Consider the following 27134-nt stretch of genomic DNA (forward strand, 5'->3'; position numbering starts at 1 on the left):
TTGCTATTCGTAAGACCCGCCGAAGAGAAAGCAGGTCAACCCCCAACACCGAGAGCATCGACGGATGGATAAATGCGCATCCAGGCTCAGCGGTTGCGTAGGTAGTCGGGGACAAGAAACAGGAAGAGAGAGTGATAGAAAGTTGGGGCAAAAGAGTACAACAGGGGTCGCCACCACCCCCTGCTGGAGCTTCGTGGAGCTTCAGGTGTTTTCGCTAAATAAACACACAACGCCCGGTCTAGGAATCGAAACCGCGATCCTCCAACTGCGAGTCCGCTGCCCTAACCATCGGGCCATTGCGCCTCCACTTGATGTTGGTGTTGATGTACTTGACTCAATAGGTCTCCTCAAGAACAGCAGGTCACTCTACAATCCAAGGTTAGCACAGCATTGCTAAAAAAAAAAAACCCGCATCCAAGCTAGTTGAGGATAGGGTTAGTGATGAGGCAGTGGGTGAATGATAAATAGATGGGATGCTATACATCATTTACGCACATCAAGCATGCTTACATCAGAAATGAAGATAAAGATTTTCACCTGATTAACATTATGTCGTCACTAATCATTTCATTTTATGGGAGGTGGGTGGGTGGAGTCAGAAAAAGGATTACAGGCAACCCCAACCACCACTTCTTCCTCTATTTCATTATCTCCAGATAAATCAAAAAGAAAAAAAAAATTAATTTCCTGTTAAAATTATTCCAGGTCACAAATGTTCAGTGTATAAATTATTGTGACTAAACAAATTTGGACCATTTAATCACCTAAATCCTTGCGTTGGTGTAATTGGTATAATATTAGCTAATTTTGAAGATACAATCAGCTCTTCGGGAGACAGCATCTTTGTACAAGTCTAACACTTGTCTGTGAGGTTTATCAGTGATTATAATCCATTTTTCACACTGATAACAATCAATTTATAGCTACCTTCTGTATCTTTATCTCTGTCTCTCATTATATTATATGTGTGTGCACGTGTAGCTTGCTTACCAACCACATGGTTCCGGGTTCAGTCCCATTGCGTGGCACCTTGGGCAAGTGTCTTCTACTATAGCCTCGGGCCGACCAAAGCCTTGTGAGTGGATTTGGTAGACGGAAACTGAAAGAAGCCCGTCATATCATCATCATCATCCTCGTTTAACGTCTGTTTTCCATGCTAGCATGGGTTGGACGGTTCGACCAGGTTTTGGCAAGCCAGAAGGTTGCACCAGGCTCTGATCTGATCTGGAAGTGTTTCTACAGCTAGATGCCCTTCCTAACACCAACCACTCCGTGAGTCTAGTGGGTGCTTTTTACGTGCCAGTCAGGCTGGCACAGAAGCCAGTCAAGGCGGAGCTCAAAACATAAATTAGCTGTAATCAGAATTGGCAAATTTCAAGTTCTTCATAATGCAAAGATATATATAATATATATGTGCATGTGTGTTTGTCCCCCTAGTATTGCTTGACAACCGATGCTGGTGTGTTTATGTCCCCGTCACTTAGCGGTTTGGCAAAAGAGACCGATAGAATAAGTACTGGGCTTACAAAGAATAAGTCCCGGGTTGAGTTGCTCGATTAAAGGTGGTGCTCCAGCATGGCCGCAGTCAAATGACTGAAAAAAGTAAGAGTATATATACCCCACATACACACATGTATACAAATATATATATATATATATATATATATGTATTCACATGTGTGGATATGCTGTGTTAGATAAATTAAGTAAGTAGTTGCATGTGTGTTTGTGTATTTATTTAATAGTAAGGGATCTTCCGTCCAGCCCTGAGGTTGCAGAAAAAAAAGAAAGGAAAATGACATACAGTAAATTGGTAAAGTTTTAATTACCCTTTAATAACCACATGAAATAATCCTGACATTCGCATGTTAATTGTGCTAGATGACATGCGTTGCCTGTGTAGGGCAGGTCACAAAAGATAACCTGCAGGTTACATGACAGACAAGCTCACTTGACAGGCTTCACTTGAAAAAATTTTCAATATTTAATTATCCTTTAATTGAGGTATTTCATCACATAATTAAACTATTTTTATCATTACTCTCTCTGTCTTTTACTCTTTTACTTGTATAAGTCATTTGACTGCGGCCATGCTGGAGCACCGCCTTTGATCGAGCAACTCGACCCCGGGACTTATTCTTTTTGTAAGCCCAGTACTTATTCTATCGGTCTCTTTTGCCGAGCCGCTAAGTAACGGGGACATAAACACACCAGCATCAGTTGTCAAGCAATGCTAGGGGGACAAACACAGATACACAAACACGCATATATATATATACATATATACAACAGGCTTCTTTCAGTTTCCGTCTACCAAATCCACTCACAAGGCTTTGGTCGGCCCGAGGCTATAGTAGAAGACACTTGCCCATGGTGCCACGCAGTGGGACTGAACCCGGAACCATGTGGTTGGTTAGCAAGCTACTTACCACACAGCCACTCCTGCGCCTATACGACGGGCTTCTTTCAGTTTCCGTCAACCAAATCCACTCACAAGGCTTTGGTCGGCCCGAGGCTATAGTAGAAGACATATGTCCAAGGTGCCACCCAGTGGGACTGAACCCGGAACTATGTGGTTGGTAAACAAGCTACTTACCACACAGCCACTCCATTATCGTCATCATTTTAACTTTTCCATACTTACCTGAGACAAACGGCCTTTCCTGTCTCAAATCTTCACTTATCTCCAAGCTATTGATATACTGAATGAGATCTTTGCTCCATTATTATGTTCTGTACTTTCTCAAGCTCAATTACTGCTTGTTCTGTACTTTTCCAGGTTCAGTTCTTTTCTTTTTTTTTTTTTTACTTGTCTCAGTCATGCTGGAGCACCACCTTTAGCCAATCAAATTGACCCCAGGACCTATTCCTTGTAAGCCTAGTACTTATTCTATTGGTCCCCTTTGCCAAACCGCTAAGTTTTGGAGATGTGAACACATCAATGTCAGTTGTTAAGTGATGGTGGGGGAACAAACACACATAATCCTGAAAATAGCCAACAGACAATGCATTGAATCCCTCTCTCTCTTTCGGAGAGGCACAAGCAGCTACACGCACATATACACACACAGCAGTAACTTCCGCCTGCCGAATTCGATCACAAAGCTTCAGTCGGCTCAGGGCTATAGCAGAAGACACCTACCCAAAGTGCCACGCAGTGGGACTGAACCCGAAACCACATAGCTAGGAAGCAAGCTCCCTAACCACACAGCCATGCCCGCGCCTACTATACACAGCGCTACGCGTGTGGCAAGTTTTCTACGGCCGGATGCCCTTCCTGACGCCAACCCCCACTTGTTGCCAAGCGAAGTAGTTTTTCCCTAATCACTGATCATAAAACACAGTCTTCAATGGTCAGGACACGTAGCAAGAATGGAAGAGTCGAGGTTCCCACACCAAGTCTTAAGTCTTATTCAGTGAGCTCACTTCAGGAAGAAGACCACGGAGTTGTCCTCTTTGAATATACAAGGACCAACTGAAAGCAATACTAAAAGTCATTGGAATTGAACCCGAACCATTTGAAACACAAGCCTGAGACCATAGCAAGTGGCAGTGTTCCATTACCATTGGAACAAAAAACCTCAAAGCCACCAAAAGGGTAAGGCTTGACAAAGTCAACCCTGTCCTCAACCAACATTACCATCCAGTCAATGGCACTGACTCTTCCATGCAAGAATTGGTCAAGAGTTATCGGATGGTGCCGAAGCCAGTGCCGCCTTGACTGGCTTCCGTGCAGGTGGCACGTAAAATGAACCAATCCGACCGTGGCCGATGCCAGCCTCGCCTGGCTCCAGTGCAGGTGGCACGTAAAAAGCACCCACTACACTCAGGGAGTGGTTGGCGTTAGGAAGGGCATCCAGCTGTAGAAACATTGCCAGATAAGACCAGAGCCTGGTGCAGCCTTCTGGCTTCCCAGATCCCCGGGCGAACCGTCCAACCCATGCTAGCATGGAGAACGGACGTTAAACGATGATGATGATGATGATTACCTTTGAATCTAGACTTGGGGGGTCAAACAACAGAGAGCGAGGAATAAATGACATCTAAAGGGTACGTGTCCAATTTTGCTTTCCTTTAAAAATCGGCACAAAATTTCCGGACAACCCAATACTTATCACAGCTTAGTGCTCTCATCATGTAATGAACTGAGACTGTAGAGAACAGAAAAAAATACTGCAAAGCATTTAGTCCAACGTCCCAACCACAACAATAGGGGATAGGAAGCACTCTGTCGGTTACGACAATGTGGGTTCCGGTTGATCCGAATCAACGGAAAAGCTTGCTCGTGAAATTAACGTGTAAGTGGCTGAGCACTCCACAGACACGTGTACCCTTAATGTAGTTCTCGGGGATATTCAGCGTGACACAGAGAGTGACAAGGCCGGCCCCTTGAAATACAGGTACAACAGAAACAGGAAGTAAGAGTGAGAGAAAGTTGTGGCGAAAGAGTACAGCAGGGATCACCACCATCCCCTGCCGGAGCCTCGTGGAGCTTTAGGTGTTTTCGCTCAATAAACACTCACAACGCCCGGTCTGGGAATCGAAACCGCGATCCTATGACCGCGAGTCCGCTGCCCTAACCACTGGGCCATTGCGCCTCCTCACAACAATAACAACAAAATTAAAAAATATTATATATATGTAATTACATATTTTTTTCTTCTTTCATTGAAAGATTTCATTTATTATAAATGTGTATTTTATCTCAGAAAGGAATATGAGTCTTCAGAATATGTCTTCTGATATTTGTGACAGAATATCATCACTAAGATCTAAAAAGAAAAAAGAGAAAGAAAAATCAGCAAAAATACAAAAACTTTAAAACATTAAAATCATATAAACATACTGTTACTACTACTGACATTGGTTTCAAATTTCTTTATTGCCCACAGGGGGCTAAACAAGGACAGACAAAGGGATTAAGTCGATTACATTGACCCCAGTGCATAACTAATACTTATTTAATCAACCCTGAAAGGATGAGAGGCAAAGTTAACCTCAGTGGAATGTGAACTCAGAATGCAGCAGCAGACGAAATACTTATTTCTTTATTACCCTCAAGGGGCTAAACACAGAGAAGACAAACAAAGACAGACAAATGGATTAAGTCAATTATACTGACCCCAGTGCGTAACTGGTACTTAATTTATCGACCCTGAAAGGACGAAAGGCAAAATCGACCTCGGCGGAATTTGAACTCAGAACGCAGCGGCAGATGAAATGCCGCTAAGCATTTCGCCCGGTGTGCTAACGATTCTGCCATCTCACTGCCCTGGAAATAAACAACCTAGCTTCTATGATAATGATGCTTCCTTACAACCATATGTAATGTTAAGAGAAGACTACAGAAACACGTCCTTACAAACACACATATAATGGGGTTTCTTTCAGTGTCCACCTATCAAATACACTCACAGGGCTTTGGTTTGCCTTAGACTATAGTAGAGGACACTTGCATAAGGTGCTGTGTAGTAGGATTGAACACTGAGAGCACATCACTGGGAAGCAAGCTTCTTAACCACTAGCACTATGACCTGGCAACGCCAGGTCATAGTGCTAGTGCATGCATATACAGCTGCGTGTGTGCACACATACACGCGAGTACTGTCTGACCAATCACATACAGCTAGCTGGCATTCAGTTGGGGTATCAAGTTTCGGGCATTTTGATTGGATTTTGGATAGAAAATTCATAAAAAAGTCACTTCTATTGATTTTTTAATGGCTTTGCGGGGTGACTGGGGAAATGTAAAGATGTGCACGACCACCCTTGGACGGTTTTGAATGACCATAGAAAGTGCGAGCCTTCTAACTGAAAAATTGTGGATTTGTGTAAAGGACACATACACAGAGACATTTTGCCGTTTATATATATATATAGAAGATGTCTGTGCCTATATGTATCCTAGTTACCCTGGTGGAACTAAAGACCACAGCATATGGTGTGGAATGGTGGTTGTGTCAGGTGCCCAACCCTCAGCCATAAGGGAGAAGTAATTCATTCATATGAGATGGTTGGCGTTAGGAAGGGCATTCAGCTGTAGAAACATTGCCAGATCGTGGCCATTTGCCAGCCTCATCTGGAACGTAAAAAGCACCCACTACACTCACGGAGTGGTTGGTGTTAGGAAGGGCATCGAGCTATAGAAACACTGCCAGATCAGATTGGAGCCTGGTGCAGCCTTCTGGCTTCCCAGACCCCAGTTGAACCGTCCAACCCATGCTAGCATGGAAAGCAGACGCTAAACAATGATGATGATGATGATGATATGTAAGTGGACAGTTTCTTGGTTGGGGACATTTGATAGAAAGTAACACAGACAGACTGTCACAGTGGGCAAACAGTGACAGAGTACATTTACCAAGTTCCACCCACAAGAATCAAGGTACAAGACACTTACCCAAGTGCACTGTAGAACCAAACTCAAAACCACATAGATGCAAAACAAACTTATTGACTGCAAAACTGTGCTAACAGCTTAGTAGACTAATAAAAATTTAACCTTTTTATTATCATGTTTCTGTCTTTATATGCTGCCTTTGTATCAATTAATTTTTAAAATAATGAAATATTTAGATTTGACTGGCCTGGTGCAGCCTTCAGGCTTCCCAGACCCCAGTTGAACCGTCCAACCCATGCTAGCATGGAAAGCGGACGTTAAATGATGATGATGATGATGATGAAAGCCTCGTGTATAATCTGCATTTTTTCCCCCCAAAATTTAAAGGTCAAAATCCCTAGTGCGTACTTTATACGAAGTTTAAAATGAAAGTTATTTTCTAAGCAATGTCCGAGTCTCTATTTGCTGTCCAGCAATGTTTATTTAGACGCATTTTGTGATGTTGGGTGCGAAAATACCTTAAGCTAAGCCTGAAAGCAATGAAGTCATAAAAGAATCATCCATAACTTGCAATAAGCAACATTTATTAAACGTTATTACTGTTATTTCTTTATTTTCTGCAAACAAAATGCACAAAAAAGCTACATGTTTGCATTATGTTATATATACAATAATAATAAAGGATATTACTGTATACATTTTTACAAACCAAGGACGTTATATAGACCTCCTTGACTCAAGTTAGAGAAGGGGTGCGTATTATACACAAGGTTTAGGTTTTACAGAGGTACAACCCCCTAAAAATCCCCTGCGTATTATACTCAAAGGCGGACTATACTCGAGGATTTACGGCATTATAACTTTCTCATTATCAAGTTGGGGGTCTGGAACAATTTAGCTTAAAATTTTGATGGAAGATTATAATTTAGACCTTTTAAAAGCAGTAAGTTTATGTCACAGAAACTGGGGTGCTGTCAAGCAAGTGGACATCGAAAGGGTTAAATGTTTTAACAACTAATGCAATGCAATGCCAGGGGCAAGATATGACCCTCTGACTCTTTGGCTGGTACTCTCTCTCTTTCAGAGAGGCACTGAGCAGCTATACGCACACATACACACACGGCAGTAACTTCCACCTACCGAATTCAATCACAAAGCTCCGGTCGGGTCGGGGCTATAGAAGAAGACACCTGCCCAAAGTGCCATGCAGTGGGACTGAACCTGAAACCATGTAGTTAGGAAGCAAGCTCCCTAACCACACAGCCATGCTTGTCTCATACTCTTTTACTTGTTTCAGTCATTTGACTGCGGCCATGCTGGAGCACCACCTTTAGTCGAGCAAATCAACCCCAGGACTTATTCTTTGTAAGCCTAGTACTTATTCTATCGGTCTCTTTAGCCGAACCGCTAAGTAACGGGGACATAAACACACCACCGTCGGTTGTCAAGCAATGGTGGGGGGGGGGGACAAACACAGACACACAAACACATATATATATACGATGGGCTTCTTTCAGTTTCTGTCTACCAAATCCACTCACAAGGCATTGGTCGGCCCGGGGCTATAGTAGAAGACACTTGCCCAAGATGCCACGCAGTGGGACTGAACCCGGAACCATGTGGTTGGTAAACAAGCTACTTACCACACAGCCACTCATGCGCCTATATAAAAAAATGCTTACAGCACCTAGGTTTCCCGAGCGGTCACCCATTTAAGTACTGACTAGGCTTGATGTTGCTTAACTTCGGTGATCAGACGAGAACCGGTGTTTTCAACGTGATATGGCCGTAAGCCATATTATAGTAATAAAAGAAAGTGCTTACCATCTTGCCATAAATCATCTTGAAATAATGTTTCCTTGTTATCCATTGAATCACCATTCTGACAAGGTGTTGGGTGTAGACGATACTTATCGACAGATGCCGTTGTGGAGTCTGAGTTTTTGTCACAAGACACTGGACCAGGAAGTTTCCCAAAAGAAGAGTTCCGGAGCTGACTCAATGCAGAATCCAACAAAGGATTATTTCTAGTATTTCCAGAAGGGTTTTTAAGGACCGGTTCCGGTGGCACTTTGGGGAGTGTCTTTGTAGATTTGAAACGCCAACGCGAGTTTGAGGACTGTGAGAGCAGCTCTTTCTTGTCAGAACTACTACTCTGAGACGAAGTAGCAGTCACAGGTGTTGCTCCAGCTAGTGTCAAGTTTGATCCAACTTTCCCAGCATTTGGTGTTGAACTTGCAATTCTCTGAAAGTTAATAACACGATGTGGTGGAGTTGATGATGTATCACAGATTGTACTTTGGGGGTTTATTGGCGTACTGGTAACCAAAGCATTCGGGGTCGAGACACGAGAATGTGAAGGAGGGAAAGAGAAAGGCAAATGCGATGGACTCCCATTGAGAGGGTTCAGAGAGGATGGAAGTTTGGGGCTGTTTATCACAGATCCTTTTGGTAAAGGAGAACCACTTGTTTGAGGAGCCTTCGTGTTCTGTACAAGCCGAGCATTAGCGACAAGTTTCGAATAGCTTGTGTTGTTCTCCTGCCAGTGAATATCAACTTCCCCAGAAGTTAAGACACTGCATATTGACACAAGATTGTTGGTAGTAATGTTCAAATAGTGTGTTCTTGGTGTTGGACTAATCACACCGACATTTTTCAGCACCATCACAGTACCGGGCTGAAGATAGTCTCTGTATTCTTTAACCAAGTTTCTGTGAACAGTTCCTTGTATGGTACCTGAAAAAATATGAACATAAATAGAAAACAGTAAGTTACAAAGTACACATAGGTGCGCAGGAGTAGCTTGCTTACCAACCACATGGTTTCGGGTTCAGTCCCACTGCGTGGCACCATGGGCAAGTGTCTTCTACTATAGCCTCGGGCCGACCAAAGCCTTGAGTGGACTTGGTAGATGGAAACTGAAAGAAGCCCGTCGTATATATATATGTATATATATATATGTGTGTGTGTGTGTGTATGTTTGTGTGTGTATGTTTGTGTGTCTGTGTTTGTCCCCACAACATTGCTTGACAACCGATGCTGGTGTGTTTACGTCCCCGTAACTTAGTGGTTCGGCAAAAGAGGCCGATAGAATAAGTACTAGGCTTCCAAAGAATAAGTCCTGGGGTCGATTTGCTCGACTAAAGGCGGTGCTCCAGCATGGCCGCAGTCAAATGACTTCAACAAGTAAAAGAGTAAGAGTAAAGAGCACAACCACACACACACCATCATTTTAACATGTTTTTCCATGCTTGCATGGGTCAAATGGAATTCCTTGAAAGATTTTCCACAGCCCGATGCTCTTCCCATTGCCAAAGCTCACCTACTTCCAAGCAAGGTAATATTTTCTTTCGGAGACCCCCTTCGGTCACGACACAGACCATGAGATTGCACCTAGAAAGTTACCCTCCTAGACACAAGTCCGGGTGAGGTTGTTTATGGAAGACCAGCAGTCGCCCATGCATACCAGCCTCCCCTCTCCACACCACCAGTGTTATCCAAGGGAAAGACAAAGGTAAATACAGCTTGGCACCAGTGACGTCGCAACTCATTTCTACAGCTGAGTGAACTGGAGCAACGTGAAATAAAGTGCCTTGCTCAAGAACACAACACGCAGCCCGCTCCGGGATTCGAGCTCACAACCTCACGATTGTAAGCTCGACGCTCTAAACACTGAGCCATGCGCCTTCACTGAATATTTTCTTTAGGCCAAAGATATTTATGCAGAATATTGGAAAACGAATTATATTGGTCAGAGTGGCTAACTGGCTTTCATGCCGGTGACACGTAAAAGGCACCATTCGAGCGTGATCGTTACCAGCATTGCCTTACTGGCACCTGTGCCGGTGGCGTGTAAAAAGATTCGAGCGAAGTCGTTGCCAGTACCGCCTGATTGGCCCCCGTGCTGGTAGCATGTAAAAGCACCCACTACACTCTCGGAGTGGTTAGCATTAGGAAGGGCAGCCAGCTGTAGAAACTCTGCCAGATCAAGATTGGAGCTTGGTACAGCCATTGGCTCGCCAGCCCTCAGTCAAATTGTCCAACCCATGCTAGCATGGAAAGCAGACGTTAAACGACGACGACGATGATGATTGACACTTGTTAACAAATATTGTCCAAAGTCTAGAAAAGGAGACACAAACACACACATAGAGAATGGGTTTCTTTCAGTTTCTGTCTACCAAATCAACTTATAAGGATTTGGCTGGAACAGGGCTATAAAAGAAGACACTTGTTCAAGGTGACAAACAAAAGGAGTGAACCCTAAATCATGTGGTTGGGAAGTATATTTCTAAGCCACACAGTCATACCTATATATATATATATAGATAGATATATATATATCCGAAATCTGAGTCATGCTTATGGATTAAATCACCTAGTCTTACGTTACATCATATCATATTTTTTTATCTTTGGTCTCAAGTTCCTCTTGAGCTCTTCTAAGTGAAAACCTTAACTTTGTGAGAGAATTTCTGATTAATTATATTCTTTCTCGTAACAATTATATATATATACATATACACACACATATATATATATATATATATATATATATATATATATATATATATATATAATATATATATATATATATATATATAATTTCAAACAATGTGAGGGTAAAATTAATTAATTAATCAATTTCACCAAGTATTCAGTATGCAAAGGGACCATTTAAGCGAATTCAATTATTACATCATCATCATCATCATCACATCATCATTTAGCGTCCGTTTTCCATGCTAGCATGGGTTAAAAGGGCTTAGTAAAATAATAATATATATATATATGTATATACACACACATATGTATGTATTTCATAAGTGTCTCATTTAGCCAGCTGACAGCCGTCTCACATTCAGAAATGATACTGAGACAGCAATACAGCATTGGCTTTAAGATCAAAAGCTTATACAACACTTGTGCCACACACATCATCATCATCGTTTAACGTCTGCCTGCCACGCTAGCATGGGTGGGACTAACACACACGCAATGAACTAGTGGCTTTAGTTCAAATATCTTATCAGGCTTTTGCTCACGACAGCATGTAATAAATGGATAAATACTCTCTCTCTCTCTATAATATATATATATATATATATGTATATGTATGATGACTGAAATCCTTGCTAGTGAAGCGCTAAGAGCACCATCCGAGCATGATCGTTGCCAGAGCAGCTAACTGGCTTCCGTGCCGGTGGCACATAAAAAGCACCATTTGAGCGTGATCATTGCCAGTGCCGCTGAATTGGCTCCTGTGCAGGTGGCACATAAAAAACACCACTCGAGTGTGGCCGTTGCCAGAACTACCTGACTGGCCCTCATGCCGGTGGCACGTAAAAGCACCCACTACACTCTTGGAGTGTTTGGCATTAGGAAGGGCATCCAGCTGTAGAAACTCTGCCAGATCAAGATTGGAGCTTGGTGCAGCCATCTGGTTTGCCAGTCCTCAGTCAAATCATCCAACCCATGCTAGCATGGAAGGCGGACGTTAAACGATGATGATGATACATATATTCTTTTACTTGTTTCAGCCATTTGACTGCGGCCATGCTGGAGCACCGCCTTTAGTCGAGCAACTCGACCCCGGGACTTATTCTTTTTGTAAGTCCAGTACTTATTCTATCGGTCTCTTTTTGCCAAACCGCTAAGTGACGGGGACGTAAACACACCAGCATCGGTTGTCAAGCAATGCTAGGGGAACAAACACAGACACACAAACACACACACATACATCATCATCATCATCATTTAACGTCCGCTTTCCATGCTAGCATGGGTTGGACGGTTCAACTGGGGTCTGGGGAGCCCGAAGGCTGCACCAGTCCAGTCAGATCTGGCAGTGTTTCTACAGCTGGATGCCCTTCCTAACGCCAACCACTCCGAGAGTGTAGTGGGTGATTTTATGTGCCACCGACACAGGTGCCAGACGAGGCTGGCAAACGGCCACACTCGGATGGTGTTTTTTATGTGCCACCGACACAGGTGCCAGACGAGGCTGGCAGACGTCCACGCTCGGATGGTGTTTTTATGTGCCACCGACACAGGTGCCAGATGAGGCTGGCAAACGGCCACGATCGGATGGTGTTTGTTACGTGCCCACAGCACGGAGGCCAGTCGATGCGGTACTGGCTACGGCCACGTTCGGATGGTTTTCTTGTGTGCCACATGCCACCGGCACTGGTACCACAAAGATACAAATTCCATTGATGTTCATCTATTTTGATTTGTTTTGATTTGATTTTCACTTGCCTCAACAGGTCTTCACAAGTGTCACAAGAAGGAAGGTAAGCACAGGTGGACTGACTACGTCCCAGGTAGGGGCCACGGGTTATGGCCTGACTAGTCTTGCCGGGTCTTCGGATGGTGTTTTTATGTGCCACTGACATAGGTGCCAGATGAGGCTGGCGAACGGCCACGATCGGATGGTGTTTGTTACGTGCCCACAGCACGGAGGCCAGTCGATGCGGTACTGGCTACGGCCACGTTCGGATGGTTTTCTTGTGTGCCACCGGCACTGGTACCACAAAGATACAATACATACATATATATACGACAGGCTTCTTTCAGTTTCCGTCTACAGAATCCACTCACAAGGCATTGGTCGGCCCAGGGCTATAGTAGAAGACACTTGCCCAAGATGCCACGCAATGGGACCGAACCCGGAACCATGTGGTTGGTTAGCAAACTACTTACCACACAGCCACTCCTGCGCCTATATATATATTTCTTGAATACAAAGCGGAAGTGTCTTATGGATATTCTTACCTGTCTTGTCTCGAAGGTGAACACTGGCATCAAGATTGCTAAAGTCAATTGCATCCAGGATTGAGAAGAGCAACAATACTTTACCTTGACACAGCAGCTTTTTACCTGCCTGGATTCCAAGACAGAAAACAAATCGAGATCAAATGGGGGAAATAACAACGGCAGGAATAACAACAAACATAGAATCAGTAAACAGCTGGCATGGATTGGATAGTTTGACCAGAGCTGGCAAGCTGTACCCAACTCCAGACTGATTTGGCATAGTTTCTATAGCTGGATGCCCTTCCTAATGCCAAATATCTCCATAGATATTCATGTTTCCCCATCTCATCACCCTTATTGTAATGAGATGAGGAGAGGGGAATGCGAAAGTAGAGATGATATGAGACCAGCCAGCCAGCCAGCTCTGAGGGGCAGAAACTATTATAGTGACACTAAAAAAGGTTTGTCCTAACCATACAAAATCTTCCTACCAGCTACTCCTTATCCGCGATGGTTCCATAAGTAGCATTGCTGCCTTTAAAACCATCAAGTTTGCTTTCAGCCCCAAACCAAACAACAGTAGCAATTACTGAGTACAAATAGTTAACTACTCTTTACTCTCTTTTACTTGTTTTAGTCATTTGACTGCGGCCATGCTGGAGCACCGCCTCTAGTCGAGCAAATCGACCCCGGGACTTATTCTTTGTAAGCCCAGTACTTATTCTATCGGTCTCTTTTGCTGAACCGCTAAGTGACGGGGACGTAAACACACCAGCATCGGTTGTCAAGCAATGCTAGGGGAACAAACACATACATATATATATATATATACATATATACGACAGGCTTCTTTCAGTTTCCATCTACCAAATCCACTCACAAGGCATTGGTCGGCCCCGGGCTATAGCAGAAGACACTTGCCCAAGATACCACGCAGTGAGACTGAACCAGGAACCATGTGGTTGGTTAGAAAGCTACTTACCACACAGTTACTCCTGCGCCTAGTGGAAGAAAAAAATCGTCGTCGTCATCATCATCATCATCAGAGGGAAGATGTGGAAGATGGGGACCCAGGGAGAAATGGGATGAAGTACTGAAGGCCGATCTCAAACCACTGAGCCTTATAAAGGAGATGACAGAGGACCAAAATGTGACACAATGCTCTACTTGAGACGACCCGCCCACCACAACACAACTGAGATCTTAAAAACAAGGGGTCATGTAAGAAGCACTCAGTATACTTTGTAAAGGGGTCAGCATTAGGAAGGGCATCCAGTTGTAGAAACCAAGCCAAAACTGACTGTGGTACCTGGTGCGGCCCCTGGTCTTGTCAGTTCCGGTCAAGCCATCCAACCCATGCCAGCATGGAAAACGGATGTTAAATGTCAATGATAATGATTATGTTGCATAGGTTGAATGGTTTGACAGTATCCAGTGAACTGCTGGGCTGTGGTGAGCTCCAATGTCTGCTGTGGCTTGGCCCCTACAGTTGGATATTCTTCTTAAAGCCAACCACTGTACTGAGTGCATTTTATGTGGCACCAACACTAGTGATTCATCAAGCAGATGCAAGAGCCCCTTTAAATGAGTGGAGAGGGTTTAGGGGAAATTATATTAAGGCGGCGAGCTGGCAGAAACGTTAGTGCGCCGGGCGAAGTGCTCAGCGGTATTTTGTCTGTCGTTATGTTCTGAGTTCAAATTTCGCCGAGGTTGACTTTCCCTTTCATCCTTTCGGGGTCGATAAATAAAGTACCAGTTTCGCACTGGGGTCGATGTAATTGACTTACACCTTTGACTGTCCTTGTTTGTTCCCTCTATGTTTAGCCCCTTGTGGGTAGTAAAGAAATATATATTAAGGTAGGTGACACTATAAGTGGAGGCATGAGGCTTAGTGGTTAGCCACGGTTGTGGCTCCTTGGGCAAGTGTTTTCTACTACAGCCTCAGGCCGACCAAAACCTTGTGAGTGGATTTGGTAAATAGAAACTGAAAAAAAATGCATGAATGTATGTGTGTGTGTGTGTGTGTGTCCTTGTCTTGACATTGTAAAGAAGTTGTAAACAAGTATAGCCAACAGTTAAGCAATGCCATTCTTTTCCAATCTCCCGGGGAAACATGACTGGCTATAAGGGAATATATTACTTTGCTTGGAAAAAGACAAGGGTTGACAACAGGAAAGGCATCCAGCTATAGACAATCTTCAGTTTCCGCCTACCAAATCCACTCACAAGGCTTTGACTGGCCTGAGGCTATAATAGAAGACACTTACCCAAGATGCCACGCACTGGGACTGAACCTGAAACCATGAGGCTGGGAAGCCAACATTTTACCACACAGCTGTATCAGTGCCTGTTTATCAAAACTAGATTCAAACCAGCAACTCACAATAACCCCAAATCACTGAAAATGCATGATGGTGGTCATGGTAGTGATGACAATGATGTTGTTGATGATGATGATGATGATGTGGCAGATGTTAGATGGTCACAAAAAGAGAGAGATGTTAGCTAAAAGGCTATCTTACCCTGCGATGAATTTCTTTTATGGAGAACTTCTTTAGAATGTCAGAAGCTTCTTCTCCAAGATCTGACATCAGTTTTTTCCAAGGACTTTCATTAAAGGCTTCGTGTGTTTGGCTGGGGGTCAGTACGGCCACAGGCTGCAGGAGGGAGGAAGAGAGAAAGAGAGAGAGAGATTGATAGGGTGTAAATAAATGGAAATAAAAGTATGAGTATTTGGGTGAGAGAGCCAGAATAAAAAGGAATGAGGGTGAAAAGGAGAGAGAGAGAAATGAGAATATTCAAGAACTAGCAAATCAGTTGAGGGCTACATGTGTTGCTTCCATGTGGCTTTTCCTAAACACAAGAATTAGAAAGTCAGCGAGAGAGAGAGAGAGAGAGAGAGAGAGAGAGAGAGAGAGAGAGAGAGAGAGAGAGAGAGAGAGAGAGAGAGAGAGAGAGAGAGAGAAACTGTTATCATGGTAAAAAACAAAGTGTTCAAACAAGTCATACATTAACCCTTTAGCATTTATACTGGCCATATCCGGCCAGAAGTATTCTGCCTGTTTTATGTTCAAACTGGCCAGATCTGGTCTCTCACACCAACCCTACAATACCGTTTTAAAATTAACAGCTACCTCATCAAAATCTCATAGCTACAAGAATAATGCTTGATTAGTTCAAAACAATTTAGATAAAAAAGCATTAATTTTGGCAGAATAATGCGAACACTAAAGGGTTAAACTGACCATATCCAGCCAAAATAATCCACCTGTTTTATCTTCAAGCCAGCCAGAACTGGCCTCTCACACTTACTCCAAAGCTACAAGGTAACAAATTCATATGAATGTGAATAAATAAGCTTTGCATTTGACAGAGAAATCCGAACACTCAAGGATTAAAATTGTCAAATAAGAGCATCTGGAATAATAGAATGAATAAGCTAACAGCACTTTTGGAAATTACTAGACTACTTGTGACCCGTTGAATCACCTGGAAAGCCTGAGTTACTCAACAATGGAGTTTTGCTTCATGGGTTTTATTTTTCTTTCCTATGTTATTTCGCATCTCTATATATAAACGGCAGTTTGTCTGTCTGTGTGTCTGTCAGGTTGTACCCTCACCCTGACCACGGCTTTCAACCGATTCTGATGAAACTTGACACACACATAGCCCAATGTCATAATTCAAAACTAACGCAGCGAAAATTTTGAAAAGTTCCCCCAGTTCTGAAAAAGATTAATAAATTCGACATGGGGTCGAGAATCTAAGCCTTTTATTTGCAACAGATTTTCTGTTGTAGTTTTCGCAACTTGCAATCGATTTTCACCAAACTCATGGTGAAGCTTAATGTTACCCTAAGAAACTTAATTCTGACGTTAGTTTTCCATGCAATACCTTACCATCAGAAAAAAATCGATAAAATCATGCCATTTTTGGAAATCGCGTTCAAATTCAAGATGACATATTTTCGACAATATCTTTCACAAATTGGCAGGAATTTTTTTTAAATTCACAGCGAGCATCATGTCTGCTCCAGGGGCTCTTACATACCCGGGCAATGCCGGGCTATGCTGCTAGTAAAAAATAAGTGGAAATTTCACCGGTGAGTGTGTTACATTATAAGGCACAAAAAGAAAATGACTCTCCCCAGACACAACAAATTATGTTTCAACACACAAACTCACATAAAGAATCTTGCAAACCAAATCCCAAAACGAAAAAGTATGATTTATCATAGCGTATTTCAATTTATTTACTGGTGCTCCTCACCATCCCTTTATTTACATGAAGGCAATTAATTCTTTCGTATTTAAACCAGCCATAATATTCTATCTGTTTTATGTTCAAATCAGCTAGATCTCCCTGGCATGGGTTGGACGGTTTGACTGAGGACTGGCAAGCCAGATGGCTGCACCAGGCTCCAATCTGATCTGGCAGAGTTTCTACAGCTGGATGCCCTTCCTAACGCCAGCCACTCCGAGAGTGTAGTGGGTGCATTTACGTGCCACCGGCACGAGGGCCAGTCCAGCAGCACTGGCAACAGTCACGCTCAAATGGTGTTTTTTACATGGCACCTGCACAGGAGCCAGTCCAGTAGCACTGGCAACAACCTCGTTCGAATGTTGTTTTACACCTGCTACTGGCACAAGTGCCAGTAAGGCGACGCTCAAATGGTGCATTTTACGTGCCACTGGCACAAGTCCTAGTTAGGTGATGTTGGTAATGATCATGCTCGAATGGTGCATTTTACGTGCCACTGACACAGGAGCCAGTCAGCGGCCCTGGGAACAATCACACTCGGATGGTGCTCTTAACGCTCCACTATGACAAACGTATGAAAATGTTTTGGACTGCTAATGGATTAAAAGACATGATATCTGATTTTCCTTTGCTGACAGACTAGACTGACTGACAAATAACAATGATTGATCTGGGTGGATCAAAATCTCAAAACAACAAGGTAATGCATTATTAATTCAAAACAAAGTACATAAATAAGTATTACATTTGACAGAGTAATCTGAATGCTAAAGGGTTTTTAAAAATTTCCCCAAAAGACTGGGAATTTCACAATAATGTTTCTTTTGTAGCTGCATTTTCATAGTAATAACCACCCAATCTCATTTTCAGGTATAGTGTACCCTAGGTTACAATATTCTATGTTGTCATTTAACCCTTTTGATACCATCCCGGCCAAAACCGCCTATGGCTCTGTAGTACAAATGATGAAAGGCAAAGTCGACCTCGGCGGAATTTGAACTCAGAACATAACAACAGACGAAATACGGCTACGCATTTCGCCCGGCGCGTTAACATGTTTAAAGTAAGTAGATAGAGGTTGGTGAAATACTTTTGATTATTTTGTATCATCTTTTAACAATTGGAATTTTTCAAAATTTGTGATATATTAACCCTTTCGTTACCAACCCGGCTGAAACCGGATCTGGCTCTGTAGTACAAATGTCTTGTTTTCACAAGTTTTGAATTAAAATCTTCCACCAAACCTTAGTCACAATTTATGTTCCCAATACTAGCTTAATGATAACTAAGTTCTTTTACTAAATTCTTTGTTATATTTAAAATAATTTGAATGAAACATGGAGCATCTCAAAATAAATACGGTAACGAAAGGGTTAAGATGGTTAAGGTAATGATTTGGTTGTTATTTCTAGCAGCTAATTTTCTAATTGTCTATATAATTGTAGATACTCTCTCTTTGGGGCTCACTGTTGCAAAAATCTCTCAAAGAAGTCAAAATAAGCTAAGTTATACAAATAATGGCCATTATTGTTGTTGTCGATGTTGCCATCTTTTTGACAGACAGTCAAGGGCTGAATGAAACTGGGTACTTAACACCTGGAATGTTCCCAGGTGCATACAGCCCTTTACCTGTTGGAAAAAAAATCAACCTTTGGATTTAATAAAGGGTTAGAGCAGATCACCACTACACTACTGTCACAATAACAACGTGAGAAAGTTTCAGGTGTCAAAGAAAATATTTATCTTACCTTTTCTTTTTCATTAACAGCAGCCGTATCTAATTTCAAGACAACATCTTCAAGTTGATCGCTTGATACCTAAATGTGTCAAGAAGGAAACAAACATCAGATAGACATTCAGATTAAGGTAGTCATAGTAGTAGTAGTAATTTCAAATTTTGTCACAAGGCCAGGAATTTCAAGGGAGGGGTTAAGTCAGTTACATCAACTGGTACTTATTTTATTGAACCAGCCAACAATCAGAGTGCTTCAGACATCTCTGATGGAAGCTATCAAGGATTCTTACATGATGTCTTTAAAGGGTCCATGTTACACATGAGTAAAGGAGCAATGTCAACACACACACACACGTGTGCAGGAGACAGTAACTTTTGTTTGCTTTGTGATGCCTTGTTGGGATAAGACAAGAGCCCTGAAAGAATCAGTTGCCTTCTGAAGCCTTAAAGATATTTCATCCTCTAAGGAGCAAGAATGGCTCAAGTGTGCTGCTCAGGTACAGACTTGTGACCCATTTTCAGTATTGTTACTTCAACAATAGTTGGTTTCACATATAGTCTTCATGGTGCAGGCTGGAACATTGCTACAGTCTTGTCCAAGCTAATCATCATCATCATCGTTTAGCGTCCGCTTTCCATGCTGGCATGGGTTGGACGGTTCAACTGGGGTCTGGGAAGCCAGAAGGCTGCACCAGGCTCAGTCTGATCTGGCAATGTTTCTATGGCTGGATACCCTTCCTAACACCAACCACTCCATGGGTGTAGTGGGTGCTTTTTATGTGCCAGACGAGGCTGGCAAACGGCCACGATCGGATGGTGTTTTTTATGTGCCACCGGCACGGAGACCAGGCGAGGCTGGCAACGGCCACGATCAGTTGGTGCTTTTTAAGTACCACCGGCATGGAAGCCAGTCAAGGCGGCGCTGGCATCGGCCACGTTCGGATGGTGCTTTTTGCATGCCATTGGCATGGAGGCCAGGCGAGGCTGGCAATGGCCATGATCAGTTGGTGCTTTTTAAGTACCACTGGCATGGAAGCCAGTCAAGGCGGCGCTGGCATCAGCCACGTTCGGATGGTGCTTTTTACATGCCACCGGCACGGAGGCCAGGCGAGGCTGGCAACGGCCACGATTGGATGGTGCTTTTTACATGCCACTGGCACGGAGGCAGTCGGGGCAGCACTGGCAATGGCCACGCTAAGTCAAAATACCCTGCGCAATGCATAAATATGATCCACGAAAATTTGTATATTTTCAATTAGGTTTCTTTCAGTTTGTTTGCTAAAATCCACTCACAAGGCTTTGGTCGGCCTGGGATTATGCTAGAAGACACTCGCCCAAGTTGCTATGCCATGGGACTGAACCCAAAATCGTGTAACTGGGAAGCAAACTTCTTAACCACACAGCCAGCTTACATGATGCCTATAAAGGGTCCATGTTACATATGAGTAAAGGAGCAATGTCAACACACACACACACACGTGTGCAGGAGACAGTAACTTTTGTTTGCTTTGTGATGCCTTGTTGGGACTAGACAAGAGCCCTGAAAGAATCAGTTGCCTTCTGAAGCCTTAAAGATATTTCATCCTCTAAGGAGCAAGAATGGCTCGAGTGTGCTGCCCTCTGTCAACTACACATGTTCCCTTACAAAATTAGTCCTCATGTACCAAAGTGAGAAGTCGTTATTCTACTTACAAGCTTTGGAAGAATTCCTGCAGGGCCTGGAAAAATACGCTTTGTCCGTTTGCAATTTACTTCAGTGGTCACGTCTGTCTGCAGTTTTGCAGTTGAACATTTTGGGGTTTTTTCCTTCGAATAATTCCCCAGAATTGAACAATTTGCTACAAGAAGAGAAACAATGATGTTACTATTAAACTTTATCTTTAGATATAAAGCACATGTGCCCAACCCCCCAATGCTCAACAACCTATGTTGGTTTGTTTATGACCCATTAACCAAATGATCCAGTAAGACAGACTGATAGAATTTTTCTTTTTCTTTTACTCTTTTACTTGTTTGAGTCATTTGACTGCGACCATGCTGGAGCACCGCCTTTAGTCGAGCAAATCGACCCCGGGACTTATTCTCTGGAAGCCTAGTACTTATTCTATCGGTCTTTTAAGCTGAACCGCTAAGTTACAGGGACGTAAACACACTAGCATCGGTTGTCAAGCGATGTTAGAGGGACAAACACAGACACACAAGACATACATATACACGCACACACACACACATATATATATATATACGACAGGCTTCTTTCAGTTTCCGTCTACCAAATCCACTCACAAGGCATTGGTCGGCCCGGGGCTATAGGAGAAGACACTTGCCCAAGATGCCACGCAGTGGGACTGAACCCAGAACCATGTGGTTGGTTAGCAAGCTACTTACCACACAGCCACTCCTGCGCCTAGAATAAGAACCAGACTTTAAAATAAGAACTGGGGCCAATTTGTTCAACTAAATCCTTAAAGGGTGGTGCCCCAGCATGGCCATTCAAATGACTGAAACAAGTAAAAGACACCAAAATAAAAGTTAAAAGAAGATTATCATTGTCAATTTCTCAAAAATTAAAAAGAAAGGGGTGAGAGAGAGAAACCGGTATCTGACCTTGCTGGAGCGACTGTGATGAGTTAGCTGGTGTAGCCCCTTTTGTTGGATATTTGTTTGAGCCTGACACGGATGTAGAAGGTTCTGGTGAGGTAGGTATGATAACATCTGGCATGGGTTCATCGTCTCCAGTAAAAGTACGAAGTTTCTTATTTTGTTCACAATCAACAGGTACTGGTGACCGTCTGCGTTTTTCAGCTTTAGATACAGGTTCAACTTCAAATGATTCCAAAGGGAATTCCTGAAAGGAGACAAAAATAGTTATTTGTTTACTACCCACAAAGGGCTAAACATAGAGGGGACAAACAAGGACAGACAAACAGATTAAGTCGGTTATATCGACCCCAGTATGTAACTGGTACTTAATTTATCGACCCCGAAAGGATGAAAGGTAAAGTCGACCTCGGCGGAATTTGAACTCCGAACGTAATGCCAGACGAAATACGGCTACGCTTTTCGCCCGGCATGCTAACGTTTCTGCCAGCACAGAATGTTTTTTTTTTTTTACCTCAATGGACGTCATTGATTGGTTGAAATTGCAGAAAAAACAACAACAAATATCTTACAAACTATAGAATTTTCTCAAGAAAGCCAAGAGAAAATAATTTCCACGTAACTAAAAAACAAGGACAGACAAACGGATTAAGTCGGTTATATCGACCCCAGTATGTAACTGGTACTTAATTTATCAACCCGGAAAGGATGAAAAGTAAAGTCGACCTCGGCGGAATTTGAACTCCAAATGTAATGCCAGACGAAATACGGCTACGTATTTCGGCCGGCATGCTAACATTTCTGCCAGCTCGCCACCTGGAGACAAAAATAGTGGCTCTTACAAACTATAAAGTTTTTTCAAGTGAAGTAAAATAAAAACGAGATGTTTTCTAGAGTTTTAGAGAAAGTGTGGGAAAGTCTAAAATGATAGTGGTTGGCGTTAAGAAGGGCATCCAGCTGTAGAAACACTGCCAGATCAGACTGGAGCCTGGTGCACCCCCTGGCTTCCCAGACCCCGGTCGAACCGTCCAACCCGTGCTAGCGCGGAAAACGGACGTTAAACGATGATGATGATGATGAAATTAGAGATTCATATTCTATTACAATCAGTGAATTGTATATTGGTTTCAAATTTTGGCACAAGGCCAGCAATTTCAAGAGTAAGAACTAGTCAATTACACTGACCCCAGTGCTCAACTGGTACTTATTTTATTGACCCTGAAAGGACAAAAGGCAAAGTTGACCTTGGTGGAATTTGAACTCTGAACATAAGGATAGATGAAATGCTGCTAAACATTTTGCCCGGCATACTAACGACTCTGCCAGCTTGCTACCTTAAGGTCATTGTATATTAACATAGCTAAAACCACACCTCACTGATTGGATCCTCTCTTAAGGGACGCAAGATACTTCATCCCCAAACAATTATTGATACTCCTCTACAAGGACCGGATGAGGCTTACAATGGAGTATTGCCCTCACAACTAGGACAGGATGCTGTTACACTCCAAGGCATCATAGACCACATCAAGGGTCACCCAAATGATGTGCTCCACTCACAAGTCCACAAAAGCCGTTTCCTCTCTCTGCCTCTCCTCAGAGCTGTCCAGACTCTTGTCATCATCATTTAACCCTTTCGTTACTGTATTTATTTTGAGGTGCTCTGTGTTTCTTTCAATTATTTTAAATATAACAAAGAATTTAGTAAAATAACTTAGTTATCATTAAGCTAGTGTTAGGAACATAAATTGTGACTAAAGGTTGGTGGAAGATTTTAATTCAAAACTCATGCAAACAAGACATTTGTACTACAGAGCCAGAGCCGGTTTTGGCCGGGTTGGTAACGAAAGGGTTAATGTCCACTGTCCATGCTGGCATGGGTTAGCTAATTTGACCAGAACTGGCAAGCTGTACCCAACTCCAGACTGATTTGGCATAGTTTCTATGGCTGGATGCCCTTCCTAATGTCAAATATCTCCATAGATATTCATGTTTCCCCATCTCATCACCCTTATTGTAATGAGATGATGAGAGGGGAATGCGAAAGTGGAGATGGTATGAGACCAGCCAAGGCGTTGAGCTGGCAGAAACGCTAGCACGCCGGGCAAAATGCTTAGCGGTATTTCGTCTGCGTTACGTTGTGAGTTCAAATTCCGCCAAGGTCGACTTTGCCTTTCATCCTTTCGGGGTTGATAAATTAAGTACCAGTTACGCACTGGGGTCGATGTAATCGACTTAATACCTATGTCTGTCCTTGTTTGTCCCCTCTGTGTTTAGCCCCTTGTGGGTAATAAAGAAATAGGTATGAGACCAGCCAGCTCTGAGGGGCAGAAACTATTATAGTGACACTAAAAAAGGTTTGTCCTAACCATACAAAATCTTCCTACCAGCTACTCCTTATCCGCGATGGTTCCATAAGTAGCATTGCTGCCTTTAAAACCATCAAGTTTGCTTTCAGCCCCAAACCAAACAACAGTCAACAAAACTCCTCCTGCACAAACCACTATGCATGCAAGCCCTTCTTTCCCAGCACAGCAACCCTCTGGAATTCCGTCCCTGCTCATGTTCCCCCTCCCCACAAATGTTGTCTTACAAAAGTTCAAGAGGAACAGTAACGGCATCAATTTCACTGTCTTGGAGGGGCATGGAGGACAATGAGTGCTACCTCTTCAAACAGATCATATTTCTATGCTCCCATCACTCGGCCAGACCTTCAAGTGATAAATTTATAGAGGTGTTGTAGAATGCAGCTTACAACAGAAAGGTTTAATAATAGTTAGGCTAAACCCAGAAATATTTGATGATAAAGTAAAGTCGGCGATAATAGAAAAGAGACATTTTTAAAATTGAAAAATGTTTTTCCAACTGTTTGTATACTGCAATATATTCGATACGACAGTTTGCCTGCAATAATAGAACAGGAAGATATATTAGATTACATTACAGATGAACACCCAGTATAACAGAACTGTATTTTAAATGATTTTACGAGTTTTGGGGGGCTTGTAAACATTCCATATAATTCATTATACATATTTCATTTCATGACATATTTTTATTTTTATTCTATGTACCCCACGTCCCGTTTTTGTATCGTCCCCTCTATTTTTTGGGCCATCGTGCCTATAATAAAGATAGTAACATTGTCTATTACCAACAGGGAGACGTTTACTCACCACATGGGCAAGATGACCACAACATACACGAGATGAGCAGAGGCACCAAGTGTGCTAGATGACATGTGCAAGATGAGCACCACTATGCATGTAGTGACCAATCACATGTAGGATGCCTTTGTGTATCATATTACTTGCAAGCTTTCTCACCCGGCAGTTGCCAGGGCCGCTGGACTGATTCCTGTGCAGGTGGCAAGTAAAGAAACACCGTTTCGACCCTGTGCTTGAGGAGATCCATTGAGTCAAGTACACCAGCATCAAAAATCAATGGAAACTGCAGTTGTGATCCCTGTGCCGGTGGCACATAAAAAGCACCATCCGAACGTGGCTGATGCCAGCGCTGCCTAGACTGGCTTCCGTGCCGGTGGCATGCAAAAGGCACCATCCAAATGTGGCCAATGCCAGCACCGCCTTGACTGGCTTCCGTGCCAGTGGCACGTAAAAAGCACCATCCGATCGTGGCCGTTTACCAGCCTCGTCTGGCACCTGTGCCGGTGGCACGTAAAAAGCACTCACTACACTCACGGAGTGGTTGGCGTTAAGAAGGGCATCCAGCGGTAGAAACACTGCCAGATCAGACTGGAGCCTGGTGCAGCCTTCTGGCTTCCCAGATCCCCGGTCGAACCATCCAACCCATGCTAGCATGGAGAACGGACGTTAAACGATGACGATGATGATTATTGCAATTGAATCTTAAGGTTTTTTTTTTTTAACAGAGGGGGAATGCCTGAGGAATGATGTTTTATGGAGGAAGGACTTGGTCTAGTAGTCAGTGCAGGGTCAGGGGTGGGTGGGGTTCTGGCTACAACAAGGGTAATGAGATGAGGAGAAAGGAATACCCCGAAGTGGAGATGGTATGAGATAAGCCAACTCTGAGAAGCAGAGACTGTAACAGTAGAAAGCTTGCAAAATCCTTTGACCAAAATGGCTCCATAAGGGGCATTGCTGCCACTAAAACCATCATGTCTGCTTTCAGCTCCAAACCAAACCACAATCAACAAACTCCTTCCAAACTCCCCGCCCCCATACTTACACACCAAAGAGTAACTTCTCTTGATTGCTCCAATACAACAAGTGCCCCGTCATTAATCCTCAAAGACTGCAATACTCTTATTCTTTTACTTGTTTCAGTCATTTGACTGTGGCCATGCTGGAGCACTGCCTTTAGTTGACCAAATCAATCCCAGGACTTATTCTTTGTAAGCCTAGTACTTATTCTATCGGTCTCTTTTGCCGAACCGGGGACGTAAACACACCAGCATCGGTTGTCAAGTGATGGGGGGGGGGGGACAAACACAGACACACACATACATATATATATACATATATAGGACGAGCTTCTTTCAGTTTCCGTCTCCCAAATCCACTCACAAGGCTTTGGTCAGCCCGAGGCTATCAGTCTCTTTTGCCAAACTGCTAAGTTACGGGAACAGAAACACACCAGCATCGGTTGTCAAGCGATGTTGGGGGGACAAACACAGACACACAAACATATACATATATACGACGGGCTTCTTTCAGTTTCCGTCTACCAAATCCACTCACAAAGCTTTGCTCGGCCCGTGGCTACAGTAGAAGACAATTGCCCAAGGTGCCATGCAGTGGGACTGAACCCGGAACCATGTGGTTGGTAAGCAAGCTAACTACCACACAACCACTCCTACACCAATCAGGAATTAGCTTTTATGATCCCCAAACACTTCAACCTTGTCTTTACCAGGCACAACTGTCTATTCTGTTCTCCTCAGAACTGTAAACTCTCTAACACTGCTAACTGCTACTGCTCTCTTACTTTTCCTATATCCTACCATGATGGAAATAGTTAGAGACAATCACCTACTTCGTCAGCTTCAGACATTCCTCCTTTCACAGTGACTTCTGCTGTATTTACAACTCTCTAAATTGCTACATGTGGCGAGAATGGATGTGGATAGCAGTGTGAAAAAGTGCCACACCCTAGATCCTCAAATTTTTGCACTAGGCCAGCAATTTCAGAAAGGGGTAAGTAGATTACATCGACCCCCAATAATCAACAGGTAGTTATTTTAACGACCCCGAAAGGATGAAAGGCAAAGTTGACCTCGGCGGAATTTGAACTCAGAATCTCAACATGCCTAAAACTGGTAGGAATTTTAGGAACGAGTTGCAATATCGGCGTAACTTCGGTATAAGTACTGGATACATTTCAAGAAAGTGTTTTATTTTATACATCTGGGGTTAGGGTTAGGAGAAAAGGGTTTCTGTTATCTTCAGAAATGTAAAGGAT

The 27134-nt window shown here is 43.1% G+C and overlaps 1 protein-coding gene and 1 non-coding gene across 4 annotated transcripts in view; both read right to left on the reverse strand.

Annotated features, from left to right (window-relative positions):
• Positions 1-4636: 4636 nt before the first annotated feature.
• The window catches only part of LOC115223961, a 23575-nt gene continuing 1077 nt past the window's right edge, over positions 4637-27134 (reverse strand). The window contains exons 2-8 of one of the 3 annotated variants that reach the window (XM_036512806.1): positions 21699-21939; positions 20784-20929; positions 19108-19173; positions 15619-15759; positions 13115-13223; positions 8165-9076; positions 4637-4772 (exon numbers count right to left, since the gene is read on the reverse strand). In XM_036512806.1, coding sequence (XP_036368699.1) covers positions 4726-4772; positions 8165-9076; positions 13115-13223; positions 15619-15759; positions 19108-19173; positions 20784-20929; positions 21699-21939 — 1662 coding nt within the window. In that variant the 3' untranslated portion in view covers positions 4637-4725. Of the gene's footprint in view, positions 4773-8164; positions 9077-13114; positions 13224-15618; positions 15760-19104; positions 19174-20783; positions 20930-21698; positions 21940-27134 lie in introns of all 3 variants that reach the window. The other 2 variants (XM_029794714.2, XM_036512805.1) reach the window with 2 other exon arrangements.
• LOC115224146 lies at positions 8016-8134 on the reverse strand. Its single transcript, XR_003882848.1, has one exon. It is a non-coding gene; the product is annotated as a 5S ribosomal RNA (ribosomal RNA).

This window comes from Octopus sinensis, linkage group LG24, assembly GCF_006345805.1.
Source record: "Octopus sinensis linkage group LG24, ASM634580v1, whole genome shotgun sequence".
In the NCBI taxonomy this organism is placed as follows: Eukaryota; Metazoa; Mollusca; class Cephalopoda; order Octopoda; family Octopodidae; genus Octopus; species Octopus sinensis.